This window comes from Equus asinus, chromosome X (assembly GCF_041296235.1).
Source record: "Equus asinus isolate D_3611 breed Donkey chromosome X, EquAss-T2T_v2, whole genome shotgun sequence".
Classification (NCBI taxonomy): domain Eukaryota; kingdom Metazoa; phylum Chordata; class Mammalia; order Perissodactyla; family Equidae; genus Equus; species Equus asinus.
This window is the reverse complement of record NC_091820.1, coordinates 100,286,262-100,308,485: the sequence shown is the minus strand read 5'-3', so window position 1 is coordinate 100,308,485 and position 22,224 is coordinate 100,286,262. Positions and strand designations below refer to the sequence as shown.

The 22,224-nt window shown below is 34.8% G+C and overlaps 1 protein-coding gene across 1 annotated transcript in view; it reads right to left on the bottom strand.

Annotated features, from left to right (window-relative positions):
- Positions 1-22,224, bottom strand: part of RADX (RPA1 related single stranded DNA binding protein, X-linked) — a 67,817-nt gene that overhangs the window by 33,640 nt on the left and 11,953 nt on the right. Inside the window, exons 4-10 of the mRNA XM_014843246.3 lie at positions 16,776-16,884; positions 16,484-16,575; positions 16,255-16,377; positions 13,294-13,398; positions 11,725-11,889; positions 10,582-10,742; positions 9,646-9,821 (exon numbers count right to left, since the gene is read on the bottom strand). Coding sequence (XP_014698732.1) covers positions 9,646-9,821; positions 10,582-10,742; positions 11,725-11,889; positions 13,294-13,398; positions 16,255-16,377; positions 16,484-16,575; positions 16,776-16,884 — 931 coding nt within the window. The remainder of the gene's footprint in view (positions 1-9,645; positions 9,822-10,581; positions 10,743-11,724; positions 11,890-13,293; positions 13,399-16,254; positions 16,378-16,483; positions 16,576-16,775; positions 16,885-22,224) is intronic.

Here is a 22,224-nt window from a genome sequence, read left to right as displayed (position 1 = left end):
AGTTAAATTCTGTGTATTCTGAGATCCTTAAACAGAATGTATATACTTTTTAAGACATGTAATTATAAAGTGATTGTTTTCATCTGAAATTAGAAGAATAAATTGAATAAATTTTCATCTGAATAGATTAGGAGAAATAGTTTTCCAAACTCTAACAGCACCATTATATTGTACAGAATTTTTAAAAAGTGGCTTAGAAGATTTTTACTGGAATACATAATTACGCATTTGTAAGACCTAAATGTCTTAAAGTTGAAGGGCTAACTGATAGAAGTGAAGGTATACAATGTCTGTGGGTATTAACTGAACAAATTGAAAAAAGAGAGATGAAAAATGAAAAAATAAGAAGTATAAAAGGAAAGAAAGGAAAAAGAGGGCTAAAGGAAGAGACAATAAAGATGCATATGGTGGGTAGTGGCAGAATATTATAAAAATTATGTCAGAGGATATAAGTTATACTCTAACCTTGCCCCTTTCACCAACTTATTGACCTTAGATAAAAGTCATATAGATTCTATAGTATCCTGCTCCCTTATCTATATAACAGGATTATAATTAATATTACTATAGTCTTATAAAATGTCTTTCTTTTTTTTTTAAGATTTTATTTTTTTTCCTTTTTCTCCCCAAAGCCCCCCGGTACATAGTTGTATATTCTTCATTGTTGGTCCTTCTAGTTGTGGTACGTGGGATGCTGCCTCAGCATGGTTTGGTGAGCAGTGCCATGTCCGCGCCCAGGATTCGAACCAACGAAACACTGGGCCACCTGCAGCGGAGCACGCAAACGTAACCACTCGGCCACGGGGCCAGCCCCTAAAATGTCTTTCATGCAGAGAAATTAAAAGTACTTAATATACATACAAACATATATAAATCCTATATTTATTCTTTCTGAGTCTCAGATTCAGCATCTATAAAATTGAGGTAATTATCCTGTGCCTCCCTCATGCAGATGTTGAGGATCAAAGGAGGTAACGTAAGTAATCTTGCACTGTACATTGAAATGTTGTATACAATTAACTGAAAGAATATTTTCAGTGCTTTCTGCCTAAGAAAAACAGAAAATTCTTTTGAGAAGTTGCTAATATAAGCAAATTAGAAATAATTTATAATGATCAAAAAATGCTAAAGTCTTTTATGATCATTAATTCAAACTAGTAAATGCTTTTCAGGCAACAACCATTATTTAAAAATCTTTCCTATGGTGCCCCTTCTGCTTTTCTTAGGAGGAGACACTGAAAATGATTTTTAAGGATTTATTTAAGTGGTATGGTTCACTTTCTCTCTTTATGGAGTAAATATTATCAACAGAATGAAATGAAGAAGTTATAACATCTCATTTAATATATTTTATTTCTCAGTGCTAACTTTTGAATGAGTTGATGGATTTTGACTACATTTAATATCTAACAGAGAGCACTATCTACCATTTGGATTAAAATGCTGGTTGATACAAGCTCTTAAATGGTCATGTTTACTATTATGGTACCAATAGAAGCAAACTAACAGGTGACCCAGACATTGCAGTTAGCAAGCCAGAATTTAAAATAAAATGATTAATATGTTTAAGAAACAGAGGAAAAGATGAACAAAGCAGATACAAAATCTCAAAAGAGAACATCTAAAAAAAGAACAAATGGGCTTTCTAGAACTGAAAATCAGAATAGCTGAACTTAAGAACTGTGGTAAAATAAAGAATATATCTGGTCTTTGTCTCTGGTTCCTAGCACAGAGCTTCAAAAACCCTTAGAATTTCCTTAGATATAGGAGTGTCTTTTTTATGCTAATTAGGTGACTGATGATGAGCCACTAGATAGCTTGAAGATGGGGACTGTTACCAGAAAGACCAAGCATATGATTCAAAAGTTGGAACACTGGGACAGGCCACCCCCACAGAGGGGAGGGGGCTGAAGATCAAGTTCAATCACAAGGCCAATGATTTAATTAATTGTGCTTAAGTAATGAGATTCCTGAAAACTCTGAACATCAAGGCTTGGTGGAGCTTCGTGGTTGGTGAACACGTTGATGTGCCAACAGCGTGATATGCCTGGATTCCATGAGGAGAGGGCACAGAAGTTCTGTGTTCCCTCTCAGACTCCATTCTGTCTCTTCATTTGGCTTTTCCTGATCTGTATCCTTTATAATAAAACTGTGTTTGTAAGCATAGTGCTTTTCTGAGTTCTGTGTATCATTCTAGTGAACTACTGACTCTGAGGGGGTCATGGGAACTCCTGAATTTGTAGCCAGTTGGTTAGAAGCGTGGGTGGCCTGGTGATCAGCTGAAGTGTGGCTAGCATCTGAAGTAAGGGCAGTCTGGTGGACAACTGAGTCCTTAAACCTGTAGAGTCTGATGCTAACTCTGAATAGTCAGTGTCAGAACTGAATTGCAGTACAGCTAATTGGGGTGGAAACAGAACAATAACTCAGTGACCTCAGCTGGTAGGTTTAATAGCAGACTGGACATAGTAAAAGAGTAAATAGAGAGATAGGTCAATAGAAAACGTCCAAACTGAAGCACAAAATCAAAAAAAAAAGAATTAAATATGTATATGAGCAAAAAAACACAGTGTAAGAAACCTGTGAGTCACAGTTAGAAGTGCTAACATATATGAAACTGGAATCATAGAAAGAGAGGAAACAATGGGGCAGAAAGGCTATTTGAAGAGATAATGGTAGGTAGTTTTCCAAAACTAATGAAAGACATCAATCCATATATTCAAGAAGCTGAGTGATCTCAAAGCAGTATACAACAAATACAACCACTCCTTGGCACATGACATTTAAACTGTTGAAAATCAAAGACAAAAATCTCAAAAAGTATTTCGAGAAAAAGGATGCAATATCTTTGAAGGAGCAAGTATAAGAAATTTGCCTGACTTCTTAACAAAACAATGAAAGCAATAAAACAGTAGAATTAGACATTTAAAAAATCCTGCAACCAAGTGAAAACATCCTTTATAAATAAAGGTGAAATAAAGATGTTTTTAGACAAACAAAACTGGAGAATATATCATCAGCAAGTTGCACTGATATAAATGCTGAGAGGAATTCTTCAGTCAGAAGGAAAATGATCCCAGAGAGGATGGAAATACAGGTAGGAATGAAGAGAATCTAAAAAAAATGTGGATAAATATAAATGAATGCTAACCATATAAGAAAGACAATACTAATAATGTCTCATGGAATTTAACATTTATAGAGAATTAAAATGCAAGACAAAAATAATGAAAATGGGGATAAATGAAGCTGAAGTGTTCTAAGGTTCTAGCATTATCAGGAAAATGTAAAATAATTTGTATTTAACAACAAGACGAGTGTTCAGTTTGTAATTTATAGAGTAACCACTAATGAATACGTAACTATCAAAATAAAAGAGGGGAAATTGAACAATTAAAATTATTTGATTAAGCAAACAGTATGAAGATTGATATAAACCCAAATATATCATTAATTCCATTAAAAGTGAATGGAATAAATACTCTAAATAAAAGACTAAGATTATCACATTAGATCACAAAAACTAACAACTTTTCGCTGCTTAAAAGAAACAACCTTAATATGAGGACATAGAAGCATTCAAAGTAAACGGGATTGAATATATATACCATGCAAGACCTAATCAAAAGAAAATTGGTACAGATATATTAGGACTAGGCAAAGTAGACTTTAAGGCAGAAAACATTGTGAGAGACAAAGAAGAAAATTTCATAATAACAAAGGGGTCAATCTATCAGGAAGATATCAGAATCCTAAATCTATATGTATGCAGTAATAGTACTTCAACATATATGAAGCAAAAATTGAAAGAAAAGGAGAAATAAATCTTCCATCATAGTGGAAGATGTTAACACACCTATTTCAATTAGCTGAGGGAAAAAGCAGACAAAAAAATCAGTAAAAGATATGATCAACACAATTAACACACTTGGACCTAATTAACATATATAGAACATTGCACTCAACAATGACAGAATTCACCTTATTTTCAGGTGCATAAGAAGCATTTACCAAAATTGACATATGTCCAACTTAAGGAATGCCTTTCAACATATTCCAACAAATGAAAATTAGTCAGAATATTTTCTCTTTCCAGAGAGGAGATAAGCTGAAATATGCAACTTCAAGTGACTGGAAATTAAACTATACACTTGCCAATAAGTCATGAATCAAAGAAGAATCATGCTGAACTCTGAACTCTAAAAAAAATTTTTAAGTTAATTTTTATTGAGTTTATGACAGTTTACAATCTTGTGAAATTTCAGTTGTACATTATTGTTTGTCATTCGTGTCGTAGGTGTACCCCTTCACCCTTTATGCCCACCCCCCAGCCCCCTCTTTCCCCTGGCAGCCACTAATCTGTTCTTTTTGTCCACATGTTTAAATTCCTCATATGAGTGGAGTCAGACAGAGATTGTCCTTCTCTGTCTGTCTTATTTCACTTAACATAATTCACTCAAGGTCCATCCATGTTGTTGTGAATGGGACGATTTTATTTTGCAAATCAAAACTACACTAAGATATCACCCCACATCCATTAGAATGGCAAAAATAACCAAAACAAAAAGTAACAAGTGTTGGAGAGGTTGTGGAGAAAAAGGATCCCTCATACACTGCTGGTGAGAATGCAAACTGATGCAGCCACTATGGAAACAGTACAGAGATTTCTCAAAAAATTAAAAAAATAGAAATACCATATGACCCAGCCATCCCACTACTGGATATCTATCCAAAGAGCTTGAAGTCAGCAATTCCAAAAGTCCCATGCACCCCTATGTTCATTGCAGCATTATTTACAATAGCCAAGATGTGGAAGCAACCTAAGTGCCCATCAACTGATGACTGGATAAAGATATGGTGTATATATGCAATGGAATACTATTCAGCCATAAAAAATGTTTTTAACTGACGAAGAATGAAGTAGGAGGTAGCTAAAGCAGTGCTTATACAGAAATGTATAGCATTATATGTGTATATTAGAAAAGGACCAAAAATCAGTGATTTAAGTATCCAGCTCAAAGAGCTAGAAAAAGAACAGCAAGACTGATTCCAGAAAGAAACCCCAGAAAACACAAATTACAAGTATCAGGAGTTGAAAATAGGACATTACTATAGATTGTACAGAAATATAATAAGAAGATATTACAAACAATATTATACTAAAAATTTTTACAATTTAGAGGTAAATGTCAAATTCTTTGGAAAATAAAACAAACAAAGGAAGAAATAGAAAATATGAATATTCTAAAATCTATTAAAACATTAGTCAAAACCGTCTCCAAAAGAAAACCTCAGACTCAGGTGGTTTCACTGGACATCCATTCCAAACATTTTAAGAAAGTAATAACACTCATTCTAGGAACGCTTGAGTGATTCAACATTCAAGAAATTAATCAATTTACTTACCACATGAAAATAAAATAAGGAAAATTCAACAGATCAATAGATTCGGTGTAAACATCTGACAAAATTCAGCTCACATTCACGAGAAAAATTTAGCAAGCTAAGATCAGAAGGAAACTTCCTTAATATGATAAAAATTATTCACCAAATTTCTCAATGGTGAAATCTTGAGAACTTTTCTTCTGAGATCAGGAAATTTAGACATAAAGCCAAACTTATAGAAACAGAAAGGAGAATGGTAGTTGCCAGGGGCTGAGGGGTGGAGGAAATGGGGAGATGCTGGTCAAAGGGTATAAACTTCCAGTAATAAGAACAACAAGTTCTGGGGATCTAACATACAGCATGGTAACTATAGTTAACAGTACTGTATTATATACTTAAAAGTTGCTGAGAATAAATATTAAATGTTCCCACTAAGAAAAAATATTAGTTATGTGAGGTGATGATGTGTTAACTAATCTTATTGTGGTAGTCATTTTGCTATATATACATGTATCAATTCATCATGATGTACATCTTAAACTTACACCATGTTATATGTCAATTATATCTCAATAAAGCTGTGAAAAAATTTTTAAAAATTGTCCTTAGACCACTAAAAAAAAGAAGGAAATGAGACATAAATGGTGTCTACCACCAATTCTATTCAACATTGTGCCAGAGATCCTAACCAGTACACTAATTCAAGAAAAAGAAATAAAAAGCAAAATGATTGAAAAGAAAGAAAGAAACTACAGGTATTTGCAGATTACATGATTTGCACAGAGAAAATTTAAAAAACCCCTACAAACTTAGAATTAATAAGTGAATGTATCAAGGTTACTGGATACATAAGCTCAACATACAACTAAAAACTGCTACTCAAGTGAGCACAGCTACTATAAAAGATCAGAGTTTCAAAAAATCTTAAAATCTAAAATGATTCTGTGTTCCAACTGCTTTATTAGAATCCCACTTTTCCTGCTTCTTTACAGAAACCAAAACTGTTAATCATATACAATTCATAATGAATGAGGTTATGTAGGAAAGATCCACGCTGAAACAATTGGTGAACGAATGTAAGCTATAGTATTTTAAATTGAAGTAAAATGCTTAAATAACAAAATACTCAGAAAATTAAGAATAGAACTACCATATGATCCAGCTATCCCACTCTGGGGTATTTATCTAAAGAACTTGAAAATGCAAAGGCATAAAGATACTTGCACCCCTATGTTCATTGCAGCATTATACACAATAGCCAAGACTTGGAAGCAACCTAGGTTCCCATCAAGGGACAAATGGATAAAGAAGATGTGGTATTTATACACGATGGACTAATACTCAGCCATAAGAAATGATGAAATCCGATCATCTGCGACAACATGGATGTCCTTGAGGGTATTATGCTGAGTGAAATAAGTCAGAGGGAGAACGTCAAACACCGTATGATCTCACTCATAAGCAGAAGATAAAAACAACGACAAACAAACACATAGCAATGGAGAATGGATTGGTGGTTACCATGGGGGATGGGGGGGAGGACAAAAGTGGTGATTAGGCTCACATGTGAGGGGATGGACTATAATTAGTTTTTGGGTGGTGAACATGATGTAATCTATACAGAATTCAAAATATATTACAATGTACATCCGAAAGCTATATAATGTTATAACCCAAAGTTTCTGCAATTAAAAAAAATAACCAAAAAGTTACTATAATTCTATTAAAGAAAACATTTTGTTCTATTTCATGTATGCACATATGTTTGCACCTATGTTTGTACATCCCCATATACATGTTTGCGTGTGGATACACGAGTGTACATCTTTATAAAGACATACCACATTATATCACACTTTCTTCATTTTTCAAAAAAAAATAAAATACAAATGTTTATTTTTCTCTAATTATCCATTTTAAACTCTTTTTCTATTAGTCCATGCTGATCATGGCAGATAAGAGGGTTTCTGTTATGGGTTGAATTGTATCCCACCCCCACCCCCCGCCCCAATTCATATGTTGAAGCCCTAACCCCCAGTACCTTAGAATGCAACCTCATTTGGATATAGAGTCACTGAAGATGTACTTAGTGAAGATGAGATCATACTGGAGTAGGGTGGACCCCCAATCTGACTAACGTTCTCATAAAAAGGGGAATTTGGACACAGACATAGATTGGGGTGATGTTTCTATAAGCCAAGGAATGGTAAAGATTGCCAGCAAACCACCAGATGCCAGAGGAGAGGTAAAAGGAACTTACCCTGCTGACACCTTGATCTTGGACTTCTAGCTTACAGAACTGTGAGACAATAAATTTCTGTTGTTTACGCCATACAGATTACGGCACTTCACAACAGCAGCCCTAGAAAACTAGCACAGATTTTGGCACCAGGAAACGGGATGCTGCTGTAACAAATAATTAAAAATGTGGAAGTGGCTTTGGAATCGGGTATTAAGCAGAGGTTGAAAGAGTTCTGAAGCACATAACAGAAAAAGCCTATATTGCCTTGAAGAGAATGTTGGTAGAAATATAAATTTTGACGGAGAATTTGTTGAGGGCCCAGCAAGAAAAAAAGAGCTGTCGAGAAAGCTTCTGTTGTCTTAGAGAAAACATCTGTTGTCATGAACATAATGTTGCTAGAAATATGAAAGTAAAAAGTGCTTCTGGTGAAGCCTCAGAAATGAGGAATGCGCTATTGGAAACTGGATGAAACGTGATCCTTGTTATAAAGTGGCAGAGGACTTGGCTGAATTGTGTTATACTGGATGGAAAGTAAACTTGTATGTGACGAACTTGCATATTTGACCGAAGAGATTTCTAAGTAGTGTTGAAGGCACAGCCTGGTCTCTCCTTGCTGCTTATAGTAAAATACAAGAGGGGAGAGAGAAGTTGAAAAGGGAATTGTGAGAAAAAAGGTACCGGAACCTCAATACTTGGAAAATTCTCAGCTTATCCATATTGTAAAAAATGAGAAAGATTGCTCTGGAGAGAACACCAAGGGTGTTGCTGGACAACCATTTGTCCAAGAGATTAAGCTTGTGACTTGTGGATCCAATAAACCATCTCAGTATGCACGCGGCTAGTTTGGACTGAAAGGGACATGGGTGGGACAAAATGAAGGAAGACTGTTGAACTTCTGAGATTCTATAGTCAGGAAACGAGCTAACAGAGATACCCAGCTGTGATCATGTGTTATCCTTCAAGAAAAGGGAAGAATGACCCTGAGGGTGAGGCCATTTCTTCAATTCCAGAAGGCATGGGCACCTTCTCAATTCCAGAAGGCAGGGCCATCTCCTCAGTTCCAGAGTGCAGGGCCACCACTCAGGGCCAAGGGGTGAGGCCACCACTCTGATGGGCCCAGAGGACACATTATCCTGCCAGAAAAGATAATTCTGGAGACTTAAAATCAAATGGAATTGGCCCTGCTAGGTTTTGAACTGTCTTGTGACCTTTGACCCCTTTTTCCTTCCAATTTCTCCCTTTTGGAATGGGAGTCCCTACCGTATGTCAGTCCCATCGTTGTACTCTGGACAGATAACATATCTAGTTTCACAGGTTCTCAGATGGAAAAGAATTCTGCCCCAGGATGAATCACCCTGCATCTCATCCATACATGATTTAGATGATATAACAGATGAGATTTTAGACTTAGAGTTGATGTTGGTATGGGTTAAGACTTTTGGGGATGATGTGATGGGGTGAATGTATTTTGCACGTGAAAAGGACATGATTTTCTAGGGGTCAGAGGCCAGAGGGGGGTTGAATTATATTTCCACTAAATACCAATAGGACTACCAATATGTAACTAATAACATCTTCAATGACCCTCAGAATGTGACCTTATTTGGAAACAGTTCATTGAAGATGTAATTGGTTAAGATGAGGTCATACTGGAGTAGATCAGTACTCCAGAGTGTGTCCCTAATCCTGTATGCCTGGTGTCATTATAAAAAGGGGAAATTCGGATACAGCCATGCACACAGGGAGAACGCCACATGAAGATGAAGGCAGAGACGGGTGATGTTTCTATAAGCCAAGGAATGCCAAAGATTGTCAGTAAAGCACCAGAAGCTAGGGAAGAGGCATGGAACAGATTATTCATCACAGCCCTCAGAAGGAACCCACCCTGCTGATACCCTAATCTGGGACTTCAGCAGCCCTAGAAAACTAATACAGTTTCTAGTATAATCACTCATTTTATAGGGTAGAAACAAACCAAAAAAATTAATATGCTACGTATACGCTTAATACAAATGACTTACGGTTTGGCATGTGGTCCTTGCAGAATTCTTTTTTTCTTGGTAGGACTCAAACTTCCATTTGTAGCTTGAACACACTGAAATCCCACAGGACCAAGGTCTTGACGCTGTTTACTATCTCTTTCCCGACTTTGACTTTCTGTTCGAGCTGCCTGGGATGTTGAGGGTCGGTTAGCATCCTAAAACCAAACATTTAGAGAAAACATTTAAATCTAATTAACAAAAATTATTTCTCTCTTAAAAGACTCTACAATTTTACTTTACTCATTTTTCATAATCTTAAGAGTTGTGACAAACCTTTGCAATCATAACAGTGCTTTTATAAAGCTGATTTATCCTAATCCATCTGCTATTAAAATATTTTTAAAAGAAAGATAAACAAAAGTCCTTCTTATATTGGTCTAACTGAAAAGTTGGATTAGATGCTTATTTCCATAGGAAAAACAATCCTAGAAATAATTTTTAAAAAGATAAACTCATGGCAAAAGTTAACTTATTTGTCTTGATTGTGCCTAGATTCCAGAAGTGGCCACTTCTACTAGAGCATTTATCCTACAAGAGTCATTGCTACCTCTCAGAGAACCTGAGTAAGACTGCCATACCAGATATAGAGGTAAAAACTTTCTGTGGGAAGTGTTCCTATAGTTCTTGTCTGGATAAAAAGTAGGACAAGAATATAATCATATATATCACTTGGCTGAAAGCAAAAACCAGATACCAAGTTTTGAGCACCTTGGGAAATATCAGAAGCAGTGGCCTTCACCCAGCCTGCTCCAAAACAAGTGACAGAAAAAGGAAACAAAGAAAAATGAATTTTTTCTTAGGTTTACATCATTAAGAATCAATACATGTGAGTTCTGAATAAAATGTACAAGGTACCAATTGTAACTATGATCATAGTGCTTTCAGAGATATGATATTAATTCTCTGGCACCATACCCGAAGTGTTTCTGATGTTGAGGCACTTCCAGTTGCAACGCTATGGGGGACATACTTTATAACAGTAATTATCCCCTGAATTGCAATGCGCTTTTGTTCCCTATACTGCAAATCTTCAACCTCCTTCCTCACTTCACTCATGGCTGTCAAGAGCGACTCAACTGCAAAAGAGTAATTCCAAGGAAATCGTAAGTTTTAGAGAACTGAAATGATAAAAATAAGAATTAGATTTGCAATGTAATTTTACAACATGAATTTATAAACTTGCTATATAACTTAAATTTGTGACTTTTGGCATCTCCTTATGTAATTTTTGTAAAATAGGCAAAACATATTTATCAGTTAAATTGTGATAGTCTTCCAGTCTGGAGTCCTAATTTGAAACAGAAATTTTACATATTGAATGTAATTTACACATCATATTTCAAACTATAAAGCGTTGCCTAGCCACTGCATAGAAACACACTTTTCAATATTTTCAACCATATACTACACATTCCTGGCATTATGAAGTACAAGAGGATGCCAATATTTAGATGATGATAGGTCAGTTTTCAAAGTTTCTCTTTTTTTCCCAAAATCATGCAATTATCCCATAGTTTTTCAAAAGAATATACTTATGTTAAACTTTTCAACTGTCATATCTTAATTCTACTAAAATAAATTAACGTTAGGGCTCTCATCACTATTATTCTGCATCTCATTTATTTTGGTGTCATTTTTATTTAAAGGTAGTGTTCAATTATGCTATATCCAATATATGCCATTCTACAAGAGTAGCATAATATAGTTGTCAGTATCTTCACATCAAATTGTCCAGTGTCCCCTTGATATCTCTAGTCTCTTTATGTAATGTCATACGAGGTGGGATCTACCAAGGTGAGCTTCGATTTCAATGACACTAAATCAAGATAATATCTCTAGTTAGTCCTCGTCCATGTTCTTTCTCTTCTTCTAGTCTAATAAAATCAAAACATTAATCTTTTGGAGGCATGACATGTAGGTTTTAGGTCTTCATAAAGACAAAATTATTATCAGTGAGTGTTGGTATATAAAAGAATATAAAGATGACTAACTGATATGGCATATACCATACATACAGGATATAGACATATCATAAAGGAATAGCAAATACATTATTACCTTTAAGAGAACTACTATACTTCGAAAATGTCTCTGGCACTGGTGGATAGGGGTAATATCCACCAATAACGGTATTCTTCAGTTCCCCAGAATCAGTCTTTGCTTTAATCCACTGAATAAAGTTTTTTACCTTGGGATCGTTGGTATATGGCTGGCCTCTAGGACCTGTTTGCAAGAAGGGAAAAGGGCAAAAAAGTGAGAAATAAAAAAAAAAATCTCACTATAATAAAATGTATAGACTTTTCTGTATGAAAACTGTTTAATATTAAGGCTCTTGTTGTTTTTTTTTTTTTTTTGAGGAAGATTAGCCCTGAGCTAACATCTGCTGCCAATCCTCCTCATTTTGCTGAGGATTATTGGCCCTGAGCTAACATCTGTGCCCATCTTCCTCTATTTTATATGTGGGACGCCTGCCATAGCATGGCTTGATAAGTAGTGGGTAGGTCCATGCCTGGGATCCGAACCGGCAAACTCCAGACCGCCAAAGCGGAGCATGGAGACTTAACCACTGCACCACTGGGCTGGCCCCAGAACAGTCTCTTATGTCACAAAGAAAATAAGTTCACTTATTCATTATGTAGCAGATAAGTATACTTAACATGCATACAAAAATTATCAAAAAGAGTAAAAAAATCCTAACTCAAGAAAGAAATCAGACATATCACAGTTTAAGTGCACTAAACTGCAGCTGTCTACAGGATACTGAAAAGCCCTAAGAAAAAGAAAACTACTCATCTGGATTTTTCTAATTATCCAAATGGGAAGTATCTTTTTAAAGAACTGATTTTTAAACCATGTATTAACCTGAAGGTATGGCATCATATATGAACTATTTTGCCTATGAATATAGCTCAGCATTTAATTCATGCTCTTAACATACTTAAAAGTGCCATTTACATCTGATACTATTAGTACATATTTACATCTAATATTATTAGCATTTATAAAATGAGGTGTTGACAAAGCTGTGTGTTACATCCTTCCGCAGACTCTTCTTTTGGCAAATTTCCTAATTATCAACATGGTACCATTCTAGTAAACATACCATTCCACACCACTCCCTCACTCATCTGGAAACTTTTATCTTTATTGCTTTGACCCCATTATCAGAGGGAACAGAGAAAAATAATCTACTTGGACATAAGCAGTGAGACTCTTTTAGCCATATAAGTAAAATGTGAGATCTGGGGGCCAAAATTGGATGCACATTTTTGTTTTATTTAGTATTTTAAAATATTGTTAATTGAATCCATATTGTGATATAGGGCCTAACAGTCTTCAATATACCTAGCAATATATGATTATCCACCTTATATCAAGCAGGAATTAAGGTTAACCAAAGGACACAAACACAATTCTCCAGTGAGTCACAAAATCATTGCTTCAATTGTAAATAACCTAGAAGCAATATATTTCATAGGATAAATATTCTTTGTTAAAACATTCTTATAGTGATAAAGGAGGTCAAAATAAAGCTATCTTGTGGTTGAATGCTGTAATGTAAAAGTTAATTTAATGAAGAGAACATAGATTACACTCCAATAAAGTGTATACAAAGAAATTGCTCACCAGTAATAAACACTCGACTCTCATTTGTAGTGGTGAGGTAAAGCAGTTTAGGTACCTGAGTGTCATTTCTGACAACTTTCAACTGTGTACACATGAAATATGTCGCTGTAGAAAATGAAAACACTTATGAAATTACTTCTGCATTTCAAAGAGGACATATCAAGATCAGGATCTAACACAGTGCTTCTCAAACTTTAATGAACATAGGAATCACCTGGAACAACTGTCAAAATGCAAATTCAGGTTCAGTAGTTTGAGGGTGCCTGAAATTCTCCATTTCTAATAAGCTGCTAGGTGATACTAGTGCTGCCAGTCCTTTGACCACATTTGGAGCAACAAGGATCTAACACTTACCTTTTCCTTTAGATAAAGGATCTAACACTTACTTTTCCTTTAGAAAGTATAACAGCTGCACCTAACTGAAGTCACTGCTTGCTGCACAGTTGAAGAGTGCAATAGTCTTTCTAATCGGGCACACAACTGAGTGTGAACTGTTATTTCCTACAGAGAAAAAAGCTTAGTCTCCATAATGCGTTCATTAATTATCCCAATCTAACACTGATCCCTGAATTACTCTGACTCCTTCCACCAAGTAGGGCTATATAATATTAATCTGAATTTGCTTATGCAAGTGTTTTATATGTGCTTATCTTAATTACACTTGAAGCCTCAATGACAGGGCTTATTCCACCTATTCTTTTCTGTTCACCTTGCTAACCAACTTGATAGACTAAAAAGAATTCTTGAAAATGAGATGAAAATGCCTTCAGACTTCAACTACTTTCAAAAGCTATCAATTGTTTTTAATTATCTATCAGGTTATTTGGGTAAAGTTTCACTAATCCAACAATATTTTTTTATTTTAACCCATTACATGCAAAAAGAGTTATGGTCTTACAAACTAGGAAATGAAGAAATAAATGTAAACACTTGTAATCTCACAAGAACGGTAAGTTCTCATTTGAGAATAAATATTTCCCTAGAACATAATAATAACTATAAATTCATTTCCTCTATCTCATATTTACTAGTTCTTTATTTTGGAGCAACGAAAATAAAGGAAATCTTTATTCAAATGACTAAGAATAATTCTCTTAATTTATATCGCTTTTCCTTTATTTCAAAGACTGCACAAATATGTGAGTATTCATGGTTAAAGATGTTGATATAGGAATATTAAAGAAACCTCTAATTCTAATTTCGTGGCTGTTAAAAATCAGACATTCCAACCCAACACTTTCTAGCTGTTTGACATCCAGGAAATCACTTAACCCCTCTGGACCTTTGTTTCCTCACTTGTGAATTTGTAAAAACAACTCTTTAAAAGGGAACTGGGAGTACAAAATAAGATAACATCTATGAGCATCCAGTACATAGTAAACACCCAATATTAGTTCCTCTTAGTTCTTCACTTTCCTTACTCAGAAGTAAAAAAGATGCCCTACTACTAAAGGATTCTGGTATTATTCTGGAAGACCTTCATAGGCCCAAAGCCCCCTTAATACTCACTATTCATTTAATGATTTTTTCCCTTCACTCTGTCAAAAGATGAAAATAAGCTGTGATTTGTCGTCAACTATTGTACTAGAGTAAATCTCACCAAGATCTGTACAGACTTTTCTTAGAAAGATGTATTTCACATTATCATAAGAAATAGAATGTGCGTGCCTCACAACATTTCTGTGAAAAATCATTATCCAAAACTTGTGTCCGCCTGTCATTTAAAGGGGCTAAAAAGAGAAATAGACCTGGCCGTAAAACCTATCTAAAATGAGGTAATGGAACTGTCGTCAGAGGAATACAATTACTACCAATCATTTATGCCCTGAGAGAAGTTATATGAGAGGTCATAGCACCACCCACCTCAGAAGCTCATGCCTTGGTTTTGGCCAAAACACTTTTCCTGCCTCCTCCCCGAATAGCTGGAGTGAAATTCAGTTTTATTCAGATATATTTAAAAAATGTAATCTTATAAGCGGAGAGTAGAATCTAATGAGGTAACGTCTGAATGGTGTGTGATACTGTTTTGCAATAGAGAAAAAAAGGGGTAGCAGAACAGGCCTGTAAATGGTCTCTAGGTCTCCTGACGATCTACAATTTCTACCTTGTTGCCGATTAAAAACAAGCTACGTGTAGTCAAGATTAGGAGTTTCCCCAGTGTTGACAAGCATTTAACAATCAGTATTTCATTCATATACTCATTTGGAAAATAGTAAAATAGCATGCCATATCTAAAATAGCTTTATGCTACAAATTCAAATAAGGAAAAATTCACTGGAATTGTTAAAAACTATTAAATATGTTTTTCTTATCATAGTAGACTGAAGACTAACTTGTTATATAAAATATATAACAGAGCATACCTAAAATGTTTTTAAATAAATGAAATTAGTGGAAAAAATATCTATATATCTGAATGAATGCAACGGGAAAAAGTCAGCAACAAAGTAAAATATTGACCAGCTGGTATAACACCACCAACCTAATACTAACTTAATACTCAAATGGAATCATACTTATCATTGTCATTATTTAATTACACGGTCTGCCAATCCTCTACCAATTGATTCTACATTAGTAAAGTTTTCAATGTCTTTAATGTGGTCTACTTAGTCAATTTCCAAATGGATACAAAGGGAATTCACTGTCTGTTTCAGTTTCCCTGAATCTTAAGCTTTCATGTCTGAAATGCTAACAATGAGAACTGAGAAGAGGACCTGTTTTCTAAAAAGCTGGTTTCAATCCCAAATTAATTCTGAATAGAAAAAAACCAGAAGGTGGTTAATATCTGTAATACCAAATATAATATTAATACAGAAAAAATTTAAACATCCTAACAGACTGCTTAACTTTGCAAACCCAATATAATGCCACTCAGTAAGTCAGTTTACTCTACAATTTTTTTAAGTTAATGCCCCACACTTCCAAAAATAAAAAGATAAAATTTTTGAAACTGAGTACTTGGGTAAATGTTTTCAAAGATTTCTGGCTGAGATGTAGAAAACAGTTCCACTATGAAAGGTTGTTCTGAAGTTCCGTCAGCAATGTGAATCCAGCGATATGACCAAAAATCTTCACGGCTTTCTATATGAATAGATATTAGAATAAATGAAGGTAACCAATTATGCACATATGAATACAGAACTATTCAATGAAATAATTTTTATGACTTTCAATTTTAAAAGCTTACCTTTCTTTTTTGACCGCTGGACCCTTCCTACAAAAACTAAAATGCCAATAACATCACAGATATGATTTGCTGGCATATCATCCAGTTCCGATCTAAAAAAAGAAAAATTGTTAAATAGACTTTGTGTCTTCAAACAGGGGAAAAACATTCTACTATTACGATTGTGAAAATGAATATCTATATAATTGCTACAGCATAATTTGGGGTAGACTTTGAGCAAATTATAATACATTGTTTCAGTGACTAACATTGAAAATTAATATTTACGATATTTTACAAGAAGCTGTTTTACCTTGTGATAAAGCGGGGATTTAATTTTGGCAATCTCCATTCTGGTTTCACCTGCTTTTCAGGAATGATAATTATATTATTTGGAGGATCTCGAAGGTTCAGGCAGATTTCTGAAAAACAAATATATTACTTTAATATGATATTTAACACATATAAAAGAATATACACGCATATAAATTACACAGCAAAAGACTAGACAACACTTTTGAGCCCACCACTAACTCTAAGAACTAGATCATTATCAACACCTTTCATCTACCTATTCCTACATTATCACATCCACTTATCTCCTACTAAAGCGTTAATCATACCTTAAATTTTGTGTTTTATCATTTCCTTAATTTTTTTAAAAAAGGTTTTTAATACTTATGTGTTTTTGCCCAAACAAAATACTCTTTGGTTTTCTTTGTTTTTGAACTTTATATGGATGGAATCACACTGCATACAGTATTCTAGGGCTACTTTTTCCACTCAACATTATGATCTTAAAATTTATCCACACAGCTGGATGCAGTAGCTTTTTTTCTCATTTCTCCTTTACCCAGCTGAATAAGGTTCCAGGGTGTTGCTATACCACAATTTTATTTACCCATTATTGTGTTGATGGATATCTGGATTATTTCCAGTTTTTTGCTATTACGAACAGGGTCACCATCAACTTTTTTGTACATGTCTCCCTGTGCACATAGGCAAGAGTTTCCTAAGGCATTATACCCAGGAAGGAAACTCTGGATTGTACAATATGCAAATATTCCACTCTACAGGAAAATTTCAAACTATTTTAAAGTAATGAACCTATTTACAGTTCCAGCAGCAATATGTAAATTCCCATTGATGCACATTCTCTCCGAACTTTGGTATTGTCAAATTTCTTATTTTTTGTGAATCTAGGCACAAAATGACAATTGTTGTGATATTATTTTGCATTTCCCTGATTACTAATTATGTTGAACAACATTCCATATACTTATGGTTCACTCATGCATCCTCTTCTGTAAAATACCTGTTTGTGTCTTTTGCCCATTTTTCTATTAGATTGTTCATCTTTTTCTTATTTATTTGTAGGACTTTTTACATGTATTGGATACTAATCCTTTGTTGATTATATCATTGCAAATATCTTCACCTCGTTTTTGTGGATTTTTTCATTCTTCTTATGGTGTCTTTTGATGAACAAAAGTTCTTAATTTTAATGTAGTTAGATTTATTAATCTTTCATTTATAGTTACTATTTCCTGTGTCTTATCCAAGAAACCCTTCCATAGTCCAAAGTCAAACAGATACTTTCTATAAATTCTTCTAAAAGTTTTGCCTTTCACATTTAAGTATCTGATATATCTGAAACTGATTTTTTATACTGTATGAGATAGGGATATAATGTCATTTTTTTCTCACATATAATCAACTGTCCCAATACTATTTTCTGAATGGTTCCTCCTTCCTTGATGATTTGTACAGCACATCTGTCATAGATCAAACTTTTATATGTCTAGGGCTGCTTCTTGACTCTGTATTGTGACTTGCTGCTCAGTTTGTCTATACCTATACCAATATGACATGGTCACAAATACTTTATAATAATTCTTGACATTTGTAGGACAAGTCCTCACTCCCTCTTCAGCTCCCTATTCTTTTTCTTCAGAAGTGCCTTGACTATTCTTAATAATTATGCCTCCGTGTAAATTTTATAATCAGTTCGTCAGCTCCAGAAAAAAAATTTAATGAAACAGCACAGAATCCTCAGATCAATCTAGGGGGACTTGACATACTTATGAAATTGAGACCGACCTCCTAACTGGGAATATGGGATATTTCTCCATTTATCTAGGGATTCTTTAATCTCTTTCAGTAAAGTATTATAAACTTCTCCAAACAGGTTTTACATATCTTCTGTTAGATTTATTTCTAGATACCTGACAGTTATTATTGACAAGGTAAATTATGTTTTTAAAATTATAATTTCTAACTCTGTTATTGGAGTGTACACTATCAATTGACTTTTGTATATTGATCTTACAGCTAGCTTTGCCAACACCTTATTATTTGTAATACTTTGTGTAATTTTGGATTTTCTTTGTAGAAAATCTAATTTGTGAATAATGACAGTTTTGTGTTTTTCTTTAAAATCCTTATGGCTTTAACGCATTTTGTCTTCTCACACTAGCCAGGACAACATTAAATTGAAATAGTAATAGAAGGCATCCATGTTCCCCATTTTAAAAAGGAATGTTTCTAAATTTTCCCCATTAAGAGTTGTGTTTGTTGTTTTGTTTTGATTTTGTAAACATCCTTTATCAGGTTAAGGAAGCTTCCTTCTCTTGCTATTTTCTTTTTTAAATTTATGAATGGGTGTAAGACTTTAACAAATGTCTTTTGTGCCTCTACTAGGATGATCATTATCTTCTTGAATCTGTTAATGTGGTGAATGACACTTGTAGATTTTCATAAGTAAAATCAATTTTGCATTGCTGGAGAACAATGCAACACAGTGTGTAGTCATTTTTTACATATAACTGAACTCAGTTTGCTAATATTCTATTCATAATATATGTTCATAGCTGAAGCTACCCTTTAATTTTCCTCTTTCATACTATTCTTGTTCGGTTTTGATTATCAAGGTTATTTTGGTAGCAAAGAATGAGGTAGAGAGTATGCCCTCAGCCTATTCTCTGGAATAGTTTTGAAATGATGTATTCCTTGAATCTTTGATAGAAGTTGCCTATAAAATGATGCATGCCTGGTATTTTCTTTGTGGGAAGATTTTAAAATTCTGATTCAATTTCTTTAATAGTTATAGAATTATCTGGGCTTTCTATTTCCTTTTATGCCTGTAAATAACATTTTTCTAAAAATTGCTGTGTAGCAAACAAAGATTAAACCAGGGTGGAGATACTTGATTTCTCAGCCTACCTATTACCACCCATGTGACTAGAAAATTTACTTTACCTTTAAGAATTTCAGTCTTTTCATATATGAGTGAGGAAAGTTTGTATTACATGATACTATCTTGTACCTGGAAAATAGTTTGCGTTTCACAAAGCACTTTTATAGTCATAGTTACTTGATTATATTCAAGGTCCCTTCCAGCTCTAAAATGCTAAGATTTCGAATGAAACAAACAGCTCCTTCCCCCCAAAACCAAAAACACTTGATGCTATTATCTCAATATATATTATCCATTACAGTCTAAAAAAGCTCAAGATTTTAAAAAGTTTATTATTTGGGTATGCCAGCTGAATACTATTTTGTAAAAGATAGGACAGAATCATATACAAAAATGTCAATTTACAAAGCCATACATTACCAGCAAATAATAAGCCCTTTGATTTACAATAGAATTTTCATTTTTATAGGCTTCCATTTATTTGTTTTTTTTTTTAAATTACAACTTAGTTTCTATAACTTGGAGCTACAAGTGTAAATATGAAAAGCCAAACCAAGATAAATTATCCTAATACTTTGCTTCCATCATCAACACGTACAAGGCAGTGATGGTATCACAAATCCTCATTCTCTCTTACTGACCAATCCTGGCCCCCTCTACATACTCTTCCTCATTTATCCTGCTCACATTTATACTACTCTGTTGTTATTCCTAACCCCTACTTAAACTTTCTCCTCTCCAACCCATTCTCCTACTCTCCTGACCATTCTTATTTCCTCAACTACATTTCTGTATACTTCTTCTCCCCTTTTGTTCATCACATTTTCTTACTGTTTACTGTCATTCATTTCATTCTATTGTAATTTGTTCATCTTACATATCTGTTACCCTGTTAGACTAATTTTTTTAAAGGTAGAACTCTATATTACTTATCTTTGTATCTCCTCTGCCTAGTATGGTTTACATAACTATAACGGAAAACTCCATTTTTTTTTAAATAGATTGGCCCTGAGCTATCATCTGTTGCCAATCTTTCTCTCTTTTTTTTTCTCCTCAAAACCCAAGTACATAGTTGTATATCCTAGTTGTAAGTCATTCTAGTTCTTCTATGTGGGATGCCACCACAGCATGGCTTGATAAGCAGTGTGTACCAGGCCCACAAACCGTGGGCTGCTGAAGTGGAGCATGCAAACTTAACCACTCGGCCACGGGGCCGGCCCTGAGACTTATAGAGATCTAAATCAGTAGTTCTCAACCCCAGCTGTACATTAGCACTACCTGAGCAGTTTTAAAGACATACCAGTCTTGGTCCCTTCCTCAGGGTAATTCAATCAGAATCTCGGAAGGTGTGGTGCCTGTGGTTCTCTAAAGCTCTCCAAGTGATACTCATGTACTTTACGGCCAAGATTGAGATCTACTTATACATGTAGGCTTAGTAAACTACAGCCTGTAGATGAGTGCCTGTTTTTGCACATAAAGTTTTGTTGTAACACAGCCATGCCTATTCATTTACATATCATCTCTGGCTGTTTTCACTCTGTACAGGCAGGGTTGAGTAGTTACAACAGAGACTATATTGCCTGCACAGTCTATAATATTTACTATCTGACTCTTTACAGAAATAGCTTGCTGACCCCTGATAAAAAGGAAAAAAGTTCTATTACTTATCAAAAAGGTATGGGATCAAAGAGACTGATGCTAACACTGATAAGAAGTAAAACTGTTTTAAATCCTAAAAGGTACATTTTCAATATATTCTCATCAAGGCTCTCATTTTTAAAAATAATTTCTGTATTTGCTATTTTCTTCTTTGTTTGTTTTTTTGCTGAGGAAGATGTGCCCTGAGCTAACATCCACTGCCAATCTTCCTGGGTTTTTTTTTTGTATGTGAGTCGCCACAGCATGGCACTGACAGATAAGCAGTGTAGGTCTGCACCTGGGAGTGGTACCTAGGCCACTAAAGTGGAGCATACCGAACTTAACCACTAGGCCACCGCGGCTGGCCCTGTATTCGCAATTTTTAACTTAAAGTATAAACAGCCTCTCAAATCTTTTTTTTTTTTTTTGAGGAAGATTAGCCCTGAGTTAACTACTGCCAATCCTCCTCTTTTTGCTGAGGAAGCTGGCCCTGAGCTAACATCTTGCCCATCTTCCTCTACTTTATATGTGGGACGCCTACCACAGCATGGCGTGCCAAGCAGTGCCATGTCCGCACCCGGGATTCGAACCGGCAAACCCTGGGCTGCCAAGAAGCAGAACATGCGAACTTAACCGCTGCGCCACCGGGCCAGCCTCCCTCTCAAATCTTAAAGAGTTTCTATTACGAAAATCTGGCCCTATAATTCTATATAGCAGAGGTAGCAGAGCGCTTGATTCAGTTTAGGTGTTTAAGTGTTAGCAGCTGTTTATCTACTGACCACATGCTGTCTATTGTCCTACTTTCGCTATGTTTTTAAGGTTTAGAAGCAGCTATTAGTACCAGACATATTTCTGGATGTGTCCACAGCCATGTGAAAACTGTAATTTAAATTAATTCTCTTTACACCAGAAAACAGTGTATCTAGTT